Below are 15,469 nucleotides of genomic sequence, written 5' to 3'. Positions count from 1 at the left end.
TAAAGCAACCTTTATCACCCTGCTGCCCTCCAGATGTATTGGCCTGCAATTCCCAAAGGTTCTGGGCCAGTACTGGGTTCGAATGCTGGATCCAAGCTCAAATCCCTACTTAGCCATGAAGATCAGCGGGTGACCTTGGGAAATTTAAACTACCTGTGAACCCAAATTACGCTTCCCGCCCCCCGGAAGCTGCCCACTGCATCTTCCAATGAGTCACAGTCCGAACGGTGCACCTTCCCCCTTTGAAGCTTCCCAAGGGACTGAACCAGAGCAGAATCACCCTCAGTGTGGACAGACCAGACAGAATTAGGATTCATCTACTAAGGGAAAAGAAACAATGAGGAGCATCTTGGGTGCGTTTTTGAGCCTCTCTATGCCATGCTACAAATGCAGAAAGAGAGGGGTGGTCAGATGGACTGAACCACTGTTTTTCTAATGTTCCTTGCATTAAATCAATCCCTGCAAGTAAAGAACTAGCATCTCAGGAAGGGAGTTCCTTTCCCTGCCAGTTTTTCTACTTGCAGAGAATTCCTTTTTAAAAAAATAATGAGTGCATTCAGAATTTCTACCCTCGATCCCCCCATCTCACCTTGTACAGACTTTCTACCACCTAATTTTGCTGCAGGTATAGAGACAAAGGCCTGTTGACCGTCAGGCAGGGGCACATTCAGAACAGCGATTCACACAGAAACACAACAGGTGAGCTCATCCGAAGTTCGCAGTCACACACTCTAAAATGAAATAGTTTCTGATTCAAAGCTGAAAGGTGCCGCCAGTTTCAGTCCTGGAAAATGGCGTCTCGAGGTGTCAGATATGCAGCCGTCTTAATAAAGACACTGTATAATGCAAATCCCCTTCTCTCCACTGACAACCCCCCGCCTCCAAAATAACCCCAGAACACTCGGCTATCAGACCAACGCAAAATAAAAACAAATTAAAACCTTTAAAAAAAACAAAAGGAGAGTTTATAAAAAAATATTTCCAGAAACCATAAAACAGAACCCAATGAAAATAATAATAATAATAAAAATTAATTAAAAACCCCAACATTTTTTTATTTGCAACATTTCTTTCGGGAGGAAAATAAAACCAGGGGAGGGGGAAAATAATGAAAAACAGGCTTTTTAAGACCAAAACATACTTCCTTTTTTTGATTTTTTTTTTCAGTTTTCGTTTATATAGCAAACAGTTATTGTACAATAATAGAACCCCTGAAATTCAGATTGGAACCTGGTCTCGCGCCCACCCCTCCCCGGCATCCGAGCAGTTCCCAAAGGGTGGGGGGGGGTCTGGGACAGAGATGTGCAGGTCAAACATTGCGAAAGACACCTTGCTTCAAAGTGGATTCTTTAAAGTTTTCGTTTTTTCTTTCTTTCTCCCATCTCCCCTCCACCTCCCCTCCCTGGGGCTTATCTTTGTCTCGGTGGATACAGGTGAGGAGGAGGAGGAGAAAAAACGTGGCTGTGTGTGCGGTTTAAAAGTTGTAGCCAAAGATGGAGAAAATCGCTTTGGAGGGGAGGAAACGAGGAGGAGCTGGAATATAGCTTTGGTCCGCTAAACTGGGGGAAGGGGTTTCGTGTATGCAATACGCCAGTGACCGGAAAACGTTCCGTATTATACCTCTTGGGGGGCAAATCCCTTGGAACATTTTGTGGGAGGCTACATCCGTGGGGTGGGAGGAAAGGGTTTTTTGTTTCATTTTGCAGGGGGGGGGTTTAGCAAATGCATCCCCCATATTCCTCTATCATTCCAGGAGCAAACCGTTTAGGCTTGAGAGACAGCTGCCTGTATATTAATGTTCATTTGCCTTTCAAGTGATTGTGGGTGGGAGAAAATAAGAGTGGTTGGGGAAGGGGGAGCGGAGGGGTGGGCTTATCACCTACAGCCCCTCTCCCTGTACAAAGGGAGCATTTTTGCCCCCCTCTGGGGTTCATCTGACTTCCCACCCCTCGCAGCCCCCCACCCAAAAGCAGCAGTCTGTAGCATAGTAGCGCACCCTTAGATGATAATTCTCGCTTTTCTCTCTCTCTCTTCACCGTTTCTTTTAAAACCTGAGGTATTTTTCTTTTCTTAGCTAAAACATCCATTAAAAACAAATATTTTCTTTTCTTTAAAAAAACAAAAAACCCTAAACGATATGTCTGAAAACAGCACCTCCGTCCCCCTCGTTTGGACAAGGGAATCCGAGGGGTTGGGGTGGGGGTCACCGCATGGCATGGGGAGTGTGACCCCCTCACTCCTTTTACATTACGTGTTTTTGCCTCTCCCCATCCTCCACAATCCATAAAGCACACAGTGAAACCCAGACCCATAAACTGCCATTTCTTAGTGTACAGGTCTCCTTTGGTCGGAGGAGGAATTGAGATCGAGGAGACAAGGAACAGAGCAAAGGCTGCAGTGGCGAGAGCAGGCCTCATTTGCAGGTGAGCTCTGGAATCAAGTAGTACGCATTTATGCTGTGTCCAAAGGGGAGTTAGCGTTTTTTGAGGATGTTGGGGGGGGAGAGAGAGGACTGTTTGATCTTCTCCCTCCCCCCCATAAATGCACAATACTGACCTCCCTTCCTTGCCCCACACTTGCCTCTGTTGTATCCTAGCCCCCTCCCTTCCCCACAGCTCCTCACCATCTTTAATACTCTTTTTGTTTTAGGAGCTTCTAAGAGGCGACTGTGGAAGGAGGGAAATTCTTCTATGGGGAAGGGGAAATCCAGAAAAGAAGGGAGCAGGGCAAGGGGAGAAAGTAAGATACCTTGGCCCTCTTTGGCTAATCAAGTGAGAGGGAAGGATTTTAGTAATAACAAAAAACAAAACAAAAAAAACACCACCATGGACAAATGAAAATTTTAAAAAAGCAACGACGAAAACCAATTTTCTTAAAACAATATAAAAGCACCCAACAGAACCTTAAAAAAAAAACAAAAAGACACCAAAAACCTCGCCTCCGATTCCACAACCTATCGCTGCGTGTGTGTTTTTTCAAGTAATGCTTTAGTAATAAATGAACGTTCAAGTATATATTAACAAAAAAAAACCACAAAAAAGAAGTAGTTATGGTTACCGATTTGACCAAAAATAAAATAAAATAAGAAAAACCACCACCCAACCCAGCCTCAAGCCATTTCTCCTCTTCCTCCCCATATGATGGCGGCACCCTCTGAGGACCCAGGCGGAGGTGGAGGGGAAGGGGGCCGAGGAAGAGAAGGGGCTCCGAGAAATATTTGTAACGAGAAAGTTGGGTTGGGGGGCAGCAGGGAGCCCCCCCCCCCCAGCTGTGGGAATCCGGGTGACCTGCGTTGATGCCCCCCGCTGGCAACTGACCGCCTCTCCCTCCCAAAACCCAGCCGAGTCCCATCCCCGTTGGGAGGAAACCTAAAGAAGCAAAAATGGCTCAGTGAGCAGAGCTGGGCACCTTGGACGGCTGCAACCAGCTTCCCTTCCCGGGACGGGCCAGCGTGGCGGAAGGGAAGAAGAGCTCCCGTTAGCCGCATCAATCCCACCTCCGCCGCAGAAGGGAGCCAAGAAATGGCCGACAAACAGGCACGTCTTCGGTCCGGAACATTCTTTTTCGTGCCTTTTTCTACAGTATTCCCCCCCCCGCGCGCTCCTCCTCCTCCTCCTGCCACCACGCTCTTTAGAAAAGGGAAAGAACGACCACGGGGGTGGGAAGAAAACGCAACCGAGGGGGGGAGGGGGGAAACGTGTGTGTTCAAGTTTGACAACTCCGCGGCCGGGAGGAGGGCGACCAGAATTAAGACAAGGCTATCCAAGCCCAACATGCGTGGTGCTGTGGGAAAGAAAACACAGCTCTCTGCTCTCCCCCCTCCCTTAAAAGTGGTTATTAAAGCTTATGGACCAAAGAAGGAAAGTGGGGCGGGACACGGGTTGGAGGGGCTGGCAGAGAAGGGGGGGTCAGGGCAGACAGCGGCATCTCCTCTCCCGAGAGGGGGGGGGGTCAGGCAAGACAGCAGGCTCAAGCCGTTCATCTTGCTTGCCTCCCACCCCCCCAGGGGCTGACACAGACACATATTACTGGCCGAGAAGGGGGGGGGCAGATAGAAAAGAAAGATCATGACTTCCAAGTTGGAAATACTGCTGGAGTGGAATGGTAGGCGGAGGTGCCAGGATGGGATGGAAGAGGAATACACAAGGGGGGTGGCAGCAGGCAGGGCTGTTTGGATTAACAGGTATATGTGCTTGGGGGGGGGGGTTGAGGGTGGAGAACTGGTGCGTGGTTCACATGTACTGGTGCAAGCGGCCACCTTTTTATGGTGCTCCTGGTATCGACACCCCCAAAGTTGTCTGGAGGGGGAGAGAGGATGCTCCCTGTGTTAATTTCACAACGCGGCTCCTCCAACATTACCTTCGTGGTAGGGAACGGTCCCGAGAGGGAGGCCTTAGGAGCTGTGCTATGCAGACTGAGGGCAGCAGGAGAGGCACCGTGCCTGCCTGCGCACATGTGAAGGGCCGTGGCACTTTCAAGGCGCTCCCTCCTTACGAGCTCCTTGCATGCGCAAGGGGTAGCGCTGAGAGACACAGGACGTTTCACGTCACACTTGGCCTTGCATTCGCCCTTGGGGCCTTCTGACGTGCGTTTCCGCACAGGGACGTACAAGGTGGATCTGAAGCATTTCTGGGAAGGATATCCCAAGCTTCTGAATCTCTGCACGGTCTACCAGTGAACGGCGGAAGGGGGGGCGGCTGGGGACGAAAGACAGAGAGGCAAGTGTTGTGGGACGGACGTTCTTCGGGGAGTCTCTCCACGCACACAGCTTATGTGCACATGTGTGTATGTTGATTGTGTGTGCGTGTGTAAACAATACAGCAGCGGAGACGGCATGTGTATGGATTGCCATGTGCGCATATCGTTTTGGCTTGCAGGGCCAGGAACATGGAGTCCAGATTTGGGCCACGGGAGACCGCCTGCACATTCAGCCCCCGCGCATGCGTGACGACTCACAGCCTGTGCCCTCCCAGTGGATGTGGGGCGGACGGAATTTCAGTGGGTGTGTAGTGAGGGGGGGGGCGTGAGGGATCGAAGTATCAGCTGCCTGGCTCCCCCGCCCCACCCTTTGTAAAAACCGCACTGAAAAAATGAGTGCTTGGGGAGGGAGGGATGGGGGGGAAAGGCAGGCAGGCAGGCAGGCAGGCACGCGCACTTTCAAAATCATAAAGGCAGCATGTGGGGGGCGGGATGGAGGAGGTTGGAGTGCACATATGCATCGGGGAGGGGGCCGGAGTGAGAAAAATAACCTGACACCATAAAATAAGCTGCCTTCCTCCTGAGCCAGCATTTCAAGGCTGTGTGTCAGCCCCCCTCGCCCCGAGAGAAAGAGAGCGTGGTACCGACTGCGGCACAGACAGGTTGGGGTTGGGGGGGGCGGAGAGTACGACGCAGTGCATGATGGGAGGAGGAGGAAAACGCCTTTTCCCAGCATTGTAAAGCAACAAGGCTACCCCAGGCCCCACTTACTCCGTGGCTCTGTCCTGGAACGAGGGGGGGGGTGGAGCAAGAGGCGGCCGACCCCCACCCTGGCAGGGGTGGGGAGTGGGGTGGGGTGGGGGGAGCACAACCCTCCACCCCTCTTCTTTAGCTGCGCACGTCGAGGGGGGTGGAGACGCCACTCCGGTTCAGTGCATGGCTTTAAGTAAAAAGGTTCTCTCAGAGTCCGCGTCCGGTTTGTCCGACTGGCGAGGCAGAGTCTCCCTTGCGCCTCCACCCCAGGGCGGGTATTAGCTGTCCTTCAGCAGCAATTTCTCCTCGGGGCAACGGAAAGGGGGCCCGGGAGGCGCCGAGCCAGGGGCCGGGGGGACAGAGGTGCTGTTGGAGACAGAGTCCTCGGCAAAGCGGGTGCAGGCCTCGGGCGTGACGTGGTGGCAGGTGCGCAGGTCGATGCGGGAGAGGCGCGGGCAGCGGCGGAAAAGGGGCAGACACTGATCCGTCAGCCGGTTGCACCCTGCGGAGAAAGGGTAGGGAAAGGGAGAACAGGCAGGTCAAAAGTCAGGAATAAAGGTTTTGCTTCAGAACCCCCCTGGTTTGGGGAAAGCAGGTTCGTTCTCAAAGGAAGAGGGACCGGGCCTCCGCCCTCCAACAAGGCAAGATTACTATCTCAGCATGGAAAAGCAAACTATAGGCTAAATCTGCAGCTCGCTAGAATCCAGGGAAATTTGAAAGTGAGGACGCAATAAATGAGGTCTCGGGGATTGAGTTTTTCAAGCCAAAGACCCACCAAACATGCCTGTGGTATGTAAGTTTTTGGGTTTTTTAAGGTGGCATGCATAGGAAATATCTAAGTTCACTTATTCTAAGGGTGGAAGGCACATCTTCACTACATATTTAACAGGCCTAATAGTAATTTCATCGGCTAAGGGAACTATGGGAACTGATCTCTTTAATTAGATTCTCAGCATAGAATTAACATACTACAATTCCCAGGATTTGGGGGAATGGCTGGGAGCCATTTAAGACTTGTAAAACCAGCACACACTTATAAGGCTGATATGCCCTGCACAGTTGTCTAGCTGCTCTTTGCGTTGTCTCCTGACGAGAAACAGTCATTCTTGTCTCTTTCCTGAGCCACACTTGGAAGTTCTGAGGCTGTGCTTGGGACTAGGTGGAGGTAACAATAAAAATTACATCTGTGTTGTTGTTGTTGTTGTTTAAGGACAACCATTCCCTGCAACATGACCCAGAAGTGTCTTCGGACGGCGCTGGCTCCCGGCCTCTAGAGTGAGATGAGCGCACAACCCTAGAGTCTGTCAAGACTGGCCCATACAGGCAGGGGTACCTTTACCTTTACCTATTCCCTGCAACATTCAGATCTGGCTAGGGAAAAAGAAGGGGGCAGACGACTGAGGCTTGCATAGGCAGCACAAGACGCAAAAGGAGCCAGTAGGGACGTCCTAAGTGGTGTAGACCTACGATAAGACTTGCCTAAAGAGCAGGAAAGGATTGGTACCAGAGCAACCAGGAGAGAGTCAACATGGTGTAGTGAGTGTCAGACTATGGCCTGGGTGAGACCGGGGTTCAAATCCCCACCCGCCAACAAAGCTGACCTTATGACAGTCAACCAATGTGGTGTAGTGGTTAAGAGCAGTGGACTCGTAATCTGGTGAACCAGGTTCGATTCCCCACTCCTCCACATGCAGCTGCTGGGTGACCTTGGGCCAGTCACACTTCTCTGAAGTTTCTCAGCCTCACTCACCTCACAGAGTGTTTGTTGTGGGGGAGGAAGGGAAAGGAGCTTGTTAGCCGCTTTGAGACTCCTTCGGGTAGTGATAAAGCAGGATATCAAATCCAAAAACCAAAAACCTAACCAGCCTCGCAGGGCTGTTGTGAGAATCAAAATGGGCTGGGGGAGAACCACATTTGCCACCTTGAGCTCTTTGGAGGAAAGGTGGAATAGAAATGCGACAAACCAAAATTGGTAAGAGAGAAGGTTGAGGAACGGCATTCGGGGAGAGGAAGGAAATCCCCAATACTCACCGGCGAGGTTGAGCTCGGCAAGGGTCTCTCGGAGTGGGGAGTTAGCAGCAGTCAGCAGGTTAACAGACTGGTCGCCCACGTGGTTGCAGTGGCTCAGGTCCAGTTTGGCAAGCTGGGGCGTGTGCCGGATCACCAAGCGCAGCGAGGAGTCCGTGATGTCCAGCCCAGAGAGCCGCAGCTCAGAAACATTCTGGAGCCGACCCCGACTGTCAGTCTGGCCTGGCGGTTGCAGGGGGAAGGAAGCAGACGAGTTAGGCGGGGCAGCCGGGCCAGAGGGCGCAACCCCTTTCGGAGGCAGCCGGTTCAAGCTGCTGTTAAAGGGTGGCAGTTTGAGGTTTGTCCAACGGCATTTGCAGATTTTGTATCCGAGGAAGCCCTCCAGAAGCTGCTGCACTCCAACTCCCATTGGTTCCAGCTGGCTGAGCCAATGGCAAGGGTTGATGGGAGTTGTAGTCCAGTTTCGAGAGGGCGTCGCCTTGGCTGCCCCTGAAACAGAAGCACCCACCCCCCAGAAACAAGGCAATGGACGGTGTGGTATTTTTTAAAAATAAAGAAATAAGATTCCAGGTTGATGAGCAAGGGGCCCACTTTTACGGATCACCTTAAGTACAGACAAATCCCCTTCTCTTAGCAAGTATTTCCAGAGGAAGCTAGCTAGGACTGTTGTCTATACTGCATGAAACAAAAAATCCCCTGGTACCTAAAAAACTCATCAGGATGGAACATGATTGGTTGCAAGTTTTAAGCAATTGTTTGAAAGGTGCAGGTCAGTAATATACAGTTAATGATGTCTAATGTCCTGGAAGAATTTTGCAGGGAGAGCAAGGAACACAATCCATTATTTTATGCCTGCAGTTTGATGAAGGAAAGGAATAGAGTCAGCTGCGGGCCCTTCCCCAAAGGGCCTCTCCACCCCGCCCCATTGCACGCCCCGTTTTACCCGGCTTGGCATCCGGGGCAGGCAACAGCAGTTCGCGGAGGTGAGAGTCCTTGACGTCCTCAATCCAGCGCAAATCCAGGAGCCGCAGGGAGGGGAAGTTGGCTGTGCTGAGCGCCGACACGGAGCACCAAGAGCAGCCTGTCAGGATGAGTTCCTTGAGGCCTGGGGGGGATGAGGAGATGACACTTTGTCACTGAGGTTCTCCTCTGCACCTCCAGCTGGTCCTGCCCCCACTTCCTTTGAGAAGTGACGAGGGCTGCCTCGCAGCTCAGGGTCTCCCCCCAGTAAAAAAATATAGCCTCGCACCCACCGTCAAGAGGGCAGGAAGCCTGGAGGGCAAAGGACTGGGGGGGCACTGACTTCTGCGCACCCAGAGAGCAGAGGCTAGAGCGTAGGAGACTTGCACCTGTATATGGAATTGCTCCTGGGTCGTGACCCTGGCTCCCCATCTCCTCCACCTGCTGCCCACCCAACCAAACCACCTCCTGCTTCGAGGCAGAATGGCTCACTGAAGTGGGACACCTGTAGCTGGGCTGCTCCATGTGAGACTCAGAGTGTGGGGAGAGAGGCTTGGCTCTCCTGATTCAATGCTCCTCTCCAGAAGCAGAATTTTTTTTTTCCTGGGGCGCATGTTTGCAAAGTAAAATGCTGAAAGAGGAAGCAGGCTCGTTTCTCATTTTGAAAAAGCAGGGAAATATTTTGCCTTGTATCGCAGGTTCTTCAAGTGCTAGGAACTTACTCTTTAAAAAATAATTATAAAAAAAACCCAGGGACTTGACACCATGGTTCATTCCAGGGTGTGGGGACTCCCCCCACCTCATCCAATGGGTGCCTTTGCTCAAAACAAAGTACATTTGGGAGGGCATGAAGGTGTCAAGGAGAAGATTAAGTGGGAACCCCTTTCCTGGTCATGCAGTTTTTCTCATATATATATATATATATATATATATATATATATATATATATGCAGGTTTTGGTGTCTTCGGGTGTCTTCCCGTGTAAGAGTTGGGGTGTCTAGGCGACGTTTCGACGAGGTCTCACTCGTCATCTTCAGGCTGGTGCTTTCGGCTTCTTGTTACTGGAACAGAGCAGGATCTCAGTGTTTGAGTTCCTATAAATACTGTTGAGGGGGTGTGGTGTATAGCCTCCAACGTTCTGGGCAGAGAGGAAGTTCCCAGGTTAGTGTGCCTTTTCTTCTTTTGTTCCTTAATTACTTGAGGGATATCTTGAGTGATTTCTTGAGTGATATTCTGAGTACCACTTAGGTGGGTCATTAGGTGTGGATTAGTTGCTAAAGCTTTCGTGTCTTGACCTCTTGGGCTTGTGAAGAGTTTTTCTGAGAAGATGGCTGTACTGCACTTAGTTGTGCTCTGGCTTGGCTTCGTGTATAGGGGCGAGCTGTGGTTTTGTGCCCTGTGCCAGCCAGATCTGTGTAGGGATTGCAGGGGGGTGCAGCATCCGGAGGTGCCACTATGGTTTGGCTACTGGATGGTGTCTGTAATTTATCTGTGGAGAGGGTCTGGGTTTGGGTCTGGTGTGGTTGATTGGTGATGGCGTTCTGTGTGCCTCTGGTTCTGGTGTCGGTTTTTGTGGGGAGGGCTAATTTCCAGATGTCTGGCAGGCGGGACGTGTCGTCACGCTTGTTCATGTTGTGAGGGTGTTTCTCTATCTCGATGGCTTCCATGATTATTCTCTTGTGGTGATGTTCCATGTTAAAGAGCAATTTGGAATCTGCAAAATTAATTTCGTGTCCTGTTTCTTTCATGTGTTGGAAAAGAGAGGAAGTTTTTTCTTCTTTTTTGACGGCATTCTTGTGTTCTGCGATACATGCATTTATTCGTCTGTTTGTTTGTCCAATGTACGTGGCTGGGCAGACTTTGCAGGGTATTTCATAGACCCCTTGGTTTTCCAACTGGATTTTATCTTTATCAGAAACCCCAAAGATAAAATCCAGTTGGAAAACCAAGGGGTCTATGAAATACCCTGCAAAGTCTGCCCAGCCACGTACATTGGACAAACAAACAGACGAATAAATGCACGTATCGCAGAACACAAGAATGCCGTCAAAAAAGAAGAAAAAACTTCCTCTCTTTTCCAACACATGAAAGAAACAGGACACGAAATTAATTTTGCAGATTCCAAATTGCTCTTTAACATGGAACATCACCACAAGAGAATAATCATGGAAGCCATCGAGATAGAGAAACACCCTCACAACATGAACAAGCGTGACGACACGTCCCGCCTGCCAGACATCTGGAAATTAGCCCTCCCCACAAAAACCGACACCAGAACCAGAGGCACACAGAACGCCATCACCAATCAACCACACCAGACCCAAACCCAGACCCTCTCCACAGATAAATTACAGACACCATCCAGTAGCCAAACCATAGTGGCACCTCCGGATGCTGCACCCCCCTGCAATCCCTACACAGATCTGGCTGGCACAGGGCACAAAACCACAGCTCGCCCCTATACACGAAGCCAAGCCAGAGCACAACTAAGTGCAGTACAGCCATCTTCTCAGAAAAACTCTTCACAAGCTCAAGAGGTCAAGACACGAAAGCTTTAGCAACTAATCCACACCTAATGACCCACCTAAGTGGTACTCAGAATATCACTCAAGAAATCACTCAAGATATCCCTCAAGTAATTAAGGAACAAAAGAAGAAAAGGCACACTAACCTGGGAACTTCCTCTCTGCCCAGAACGTTGGAGGCTATACACCACACCCCCTCAACAGTATTTATAGGAACTCAAACACTGAGATCCTGCTCTGTTCCAGTAACAAGAAGCCGAAAGCACCAGCCTGAAGATGACGAGTGAGACCTCGTCGAAACGTCGCCTAGACACCCCAACTCTTACACGGGAAGACACCCGAAGACACCAAAACCTGCATTCCTGTACCCGTGAAAATCTACGAAAGCATATATATATATATATATATATATATATATATATATATATATATATATATATATACATACACACACACACACACACACACACAAATATATATATATATATATCTCCAAAACATCCCCACTCGCTTCTTATCTTCTTTTCATCCCAATTTCATGACCACACAGGTTTTCCATGCAGAAGGATTAGTGTTCCCCCCCCCCCATTGCATGGGGAGGGACCACTCCATAAAGTGAGGTCCCGCCTCTATCGGAAGTGTCTGCCCCTGAATCTATCAGGCCGCCCTCCCAAGACATCGCCAAGGAAACCAAGGCCGAAGGCAGGAAATGCCACCTGGACAACCCTGTCGCCATGGGGACGTTTCGGATCCCGATACCAAACACGGCTATCATTTTGACTGTGATAATTTCTGTAAGGTGCCTTGAAAGCCTCTCTGTGCTGTACAACAGGATGCAAATGCCTTAAAGAAGTAAAATAAGGTGGCACAGCCTAGGCACAGTCCCCCTTCTGGACACCAGACATTCCCTTTAGCCAATTATCTCCCACCTCCTAACAAACAAGGCCCCAAAAACTTCTTTACTACTCAGTCCTGAAAGCCATATGCCAAACCCTGACAACTCCAGTCTACTTCTGGCTGGGCTTATTTTCTCAATGACTTTGCTGATGCCCAGATAGTTAGCGACAGGGAGCCACTTCTTTGTGTGTCCCCTACGTGAGAGGTCCGGAGGGTGGCAACACGAGAACGGGCCTTTTCTGTGGTAGCTCCCCATTTGTGGAATGCTCTTCCCAGGGAAGTTTGCCTTGCCTTTTAGGTGCCAGGCAAAATATTTTCTTTATAACCAGGCCTTTGGCTGATCAAACATTCTATGGCCTTTTAAATGTCCTTGTGGGAGGGGGGGTGTTATTGGTTTGTTTTTGTTTTTGTTTTTGTTTATGTATTATGTATTTCCTGTTCTCATTTTGTATGTTTTGTGTATGTGTGAACTGCCCTGGGATTTAGTTAGTTAGTTAGTTAGTTAGTTATACCTTGCCCATCTGGCTGGGTTTCCCCAGCCACTTGGGGTGGCTCCCAACAGAATATTAAAAACACAATAAAACATCAAACATTAAAAACTTCCCTAAACAGGGCTGCCTTCAGATGTCTTCTAAAAGTCAGATAGTTGTTTTTTCCCTTGACATCTGATGGGAGGGCATTCCACAGGGTGGGTGCGACTACTGAGAAGCCCCTCTGCCTGGTTCCTTGCAATTATTTAATAAATAATCATCATGGAATCGTAGAGTTGGAAGGGACCCGGAGGATCATCTTGTCCATCTCCTTGCAATACAGGAATATGCAGCTGTCTCTTATGGGGATCGAACCTGCAACCTTGGCGTTATCAGCACCACGCTCTAACCAACTGAGCTACTTATTCAGATAACAACAGTAACTGGAATATCTGAAGACCAGGAGGGGTGTGTAGGTCTGTAAGCACTTTTGCTCCTTCCAGAGCCTCTGGCTGCTGGGAAACAAAAGCTGAAAGAGACACTCCCTCTGAGCCACAACATCCAGCTGCTACATCAGGTGTTTGCAGGCTGGGGTGATTTCCACCAACCTGCCATGGCCCAGAGATCCAGCAGCAGCATTGCAACTGGGCTTTGTGCTCATATAGCCGCTTTTGCCGCTCACTAGAAACCACTGCCTAACTTTAAATCATTGTGCGCCACCTTCAGACTTTTGATTAGCAAAGGGGGTGTAAGTGCTCCTCCACACACCCCACACACCCCACACAACACCCACAATACCTTGCAACCTGTTGAGAAGCCACATTAGCTGCTTCTTGGAGATGTTGGTCCAGCTAAGGTCAAGGCTGGCCGGCTGCCGGCGGATGATGCCGCTCAGCATGGAGGGAGTGATGGATTTCCGACGGCTCAGGTCAATGTGCGTCCATAGCCGCTTGTCACAGCACCTGGGGCAAGGGGAAGAGCGGCAGAAGGGGAGAACTCAGCCCAGGAGATGGCGGGGGTGCAAAAACACATCTGTGTACAATCGTTCATTAACAGGGCTAAAAGGTTTAGAACTGGCAGGTTGATGCAGGATTGCATATATATAAGAGGGTAAAGGACCCCTGGCCTGTTAAGACCAGTCAAAGGTGACTATGGGGTTGCGGCGCTCATCTCGCTTTCAGGCCGAGGGAGCCAGTGTTTGTCCGCAGACAGCTTTCCGGGTCCTGTGGCCAGCATGACTAAACTGAATCTAGCTCAACGGAACACCATGACGGAAACCAGAGTGCATGGAAACGCTGTTTACATTTCCACCGCAATGGTACCTATTTATCTACTTGCACTGATATGCTTTCGAAATGCTAGGTTGCTAGAAGCTGGGGCAGAGCAACGGGAGCTCACCCAATCACAGGGATTTAAACTGCCGACCTGATCGGCAAGCCCAAGAGGCTTAGTGGTATAGACCACAGCGCCACCCGCATCCGGGATTGTACTTAATGTAGGAGGAGTCCTGCTGCATCAGGCCCAAGTCCAGCACTCTGCTCTCACAGCGGCCAACCAGGTGCCTACAGGAAGGTGGCAGGCAGGACCCGAGTGCCACAGCAACTCTTCCCAATTGGGATTCCCAGCAAACTGACATTCACACAAACACTGATGCTAACTTGGCTAGTAGCCACAGGCGACCAAAAATGCAGTGGGCTGGTGGAGGTGGAGGGGCAAATCTTACCCTTCCTTCCCAAGGACGTTTGGGTATCTGCCATGTGCGAAGGAAGAGAAGCCCCTCTTTCTCTCAGCTCTGCCATCCTGTTTGGTAGAGGGTGATTTAAGGCTACTATCCTGCCTTTGTGCATTGGCTGTGAAGAAAGGGGTTTTCCTCTTGCGCATCCAGCATGGAAACACAAGAGACCAGCCTTAGCTGGCTGGTAAAAACCCATTACAGGCTATTAAGGGTGTGGGGTGGGGTTCATTCACAAGACATGTGGAAGGTCACAGGGTCTTCATTCCTGAGCTAAAGCTTTCATTCATTTGCTTCCAAACTGTGTCTCAGAAGCAGGACAGCCGCACAATTAAAAAAAATTCTTAAGTCAAGCCAATGAGTTTTTAAATGACCCGTAATATCAAGTCAATTGCCTACATCTGCATGCAACAACAAGAAGGGGGGGAAACATTTCTGGAGGGGCAAAGGCATCCTTCCATTGGTCTTTGATGGTGAACACATCTCTCACAACAAACACTGTGCAAAAACAGCCTTCCCACTCCTGCCTAGAGTGAGAGTGAATATTGCATCTGCCACTTGTTGCTTTCATAACTGCATTAAGAAAAAACTTTTTAAAAATTCTGTGTTGCTCAGTTAAATGAAAGTGTCTGTACTGGTCTGTAATCAATCGACCCAGAAGTTGCCAGGAGAGATGGGGCTCCTTAATGGGAACCATCAGAAATGGCAGACTAGCTTTCCAGAAGGAGAGCTGGACCTCCCCAATACAAACTTCCCCTCTCCGGTGTGAAATCTTTGGATATCTTTGCTAATATTTCTCTTTCTGTCTTAAACCCAAAGTCTCCGAAAGGCGTGATTCCCTAACTTGGTTGCTAGAGATCCTTTTAAATAGAGAAGCTGGGAGTTCAACAGTTGGACCCTCTGCATGCCAAAGACAAGCTGCAACCCTAAGTTATGCCAACACGACTCTTGAGAAGTCAAAAGGGAGCATCACATTCTGCGCTAAGGCATTGAATATACAAATGAATGCTCCCACCCCACCCCTTTTCCTCCACCCCCATAGCCCTGATATGCATGGGCTGGGCATGTTTCCTGCCCATCAGAAAGTGAAACTAGCAAGGTGGAAGTTGTTGGTTTTTTTAAAAAAGGAAGTGTTTTGGTTTTTTTAAAGCCCACTTTTAGGTTCTGACAGCTACATAGCTGAAGACCCCATGTTCAGACAGAAGAGGTCTGCCACATAGAAGGAGCCGCTCCATTTGCCAGAGCACAGCAGGACGACCTGCAAGACGGTGGGAATTTTCTGTAATGGCATGAAGAAAACACCTCCCTGCCACCAATCCACATGGCAAGCCGCTGCTGGCAAATGACACCAAAGCAGGCTAAGATGGCAAGCACAGGGAGGAACGTGGTAACTGTCCTTGGCATTT

The 15,469-nt window shown here is 49.8% G+C and overlaps 1 protein-coding gene across 3 annotated transcripts in view; it reads right to left on the bottom strand.

Annotated features, from left to right (window-relative positions):
* Positions 1-1,034: 1,034 nt before the first annotated feature.
* FBXL19 (F-box and leucine rich repeat protein 19) overlaps positions 1,035-15,469 on the bottom strand; it is a 36,498-nt gene continuing 22,063 nt past the window's right edge. For all 3 annotated transcript variants that reach the window (XM_083470747.1, XM_083470749.1, XM_083470748.1), the window contains 4 exons: positions 13,130-13,293; positions 8,423-8,584; positions 7,483-7,701; positions 1,035-5,953 (listed from right to left, as the gene is read on the bottom strand). In XM_083470747.1, coding sequence (XP_083326873.1) covers positions 5,730-5,953; positions 7,483-7,701; positions 8,423-8,584; positions 13,130-13,293 — 769 coding nt within the window. In that variant the 3' untranslated portion in view covers positions 1,035-5,729. The remainder of the gene's footprint in view (positions 5,954-7,482; positions 7,702-8,422; positions 8,585-13,129; positions 13,294-15,469) is intronic.

The sequence above is a fragment of the Podarcis liolepis genome (assembly GCF_965112155.1).
Source record: "Podarcis liolepis genome assembly, chromosome: 13".
In the NCBI taxonomy this organism is placed as follows: Eukaryota; Metazoa; Chordata; class Lepidosauria; order Squamata; family Lacertidae; genus Podarcis; species Podarcis liolepis.
Note: the sequence above shows the minus strand (reverse complement) of the source record. Positions and strands in the feature narration are given on the sequence as shown.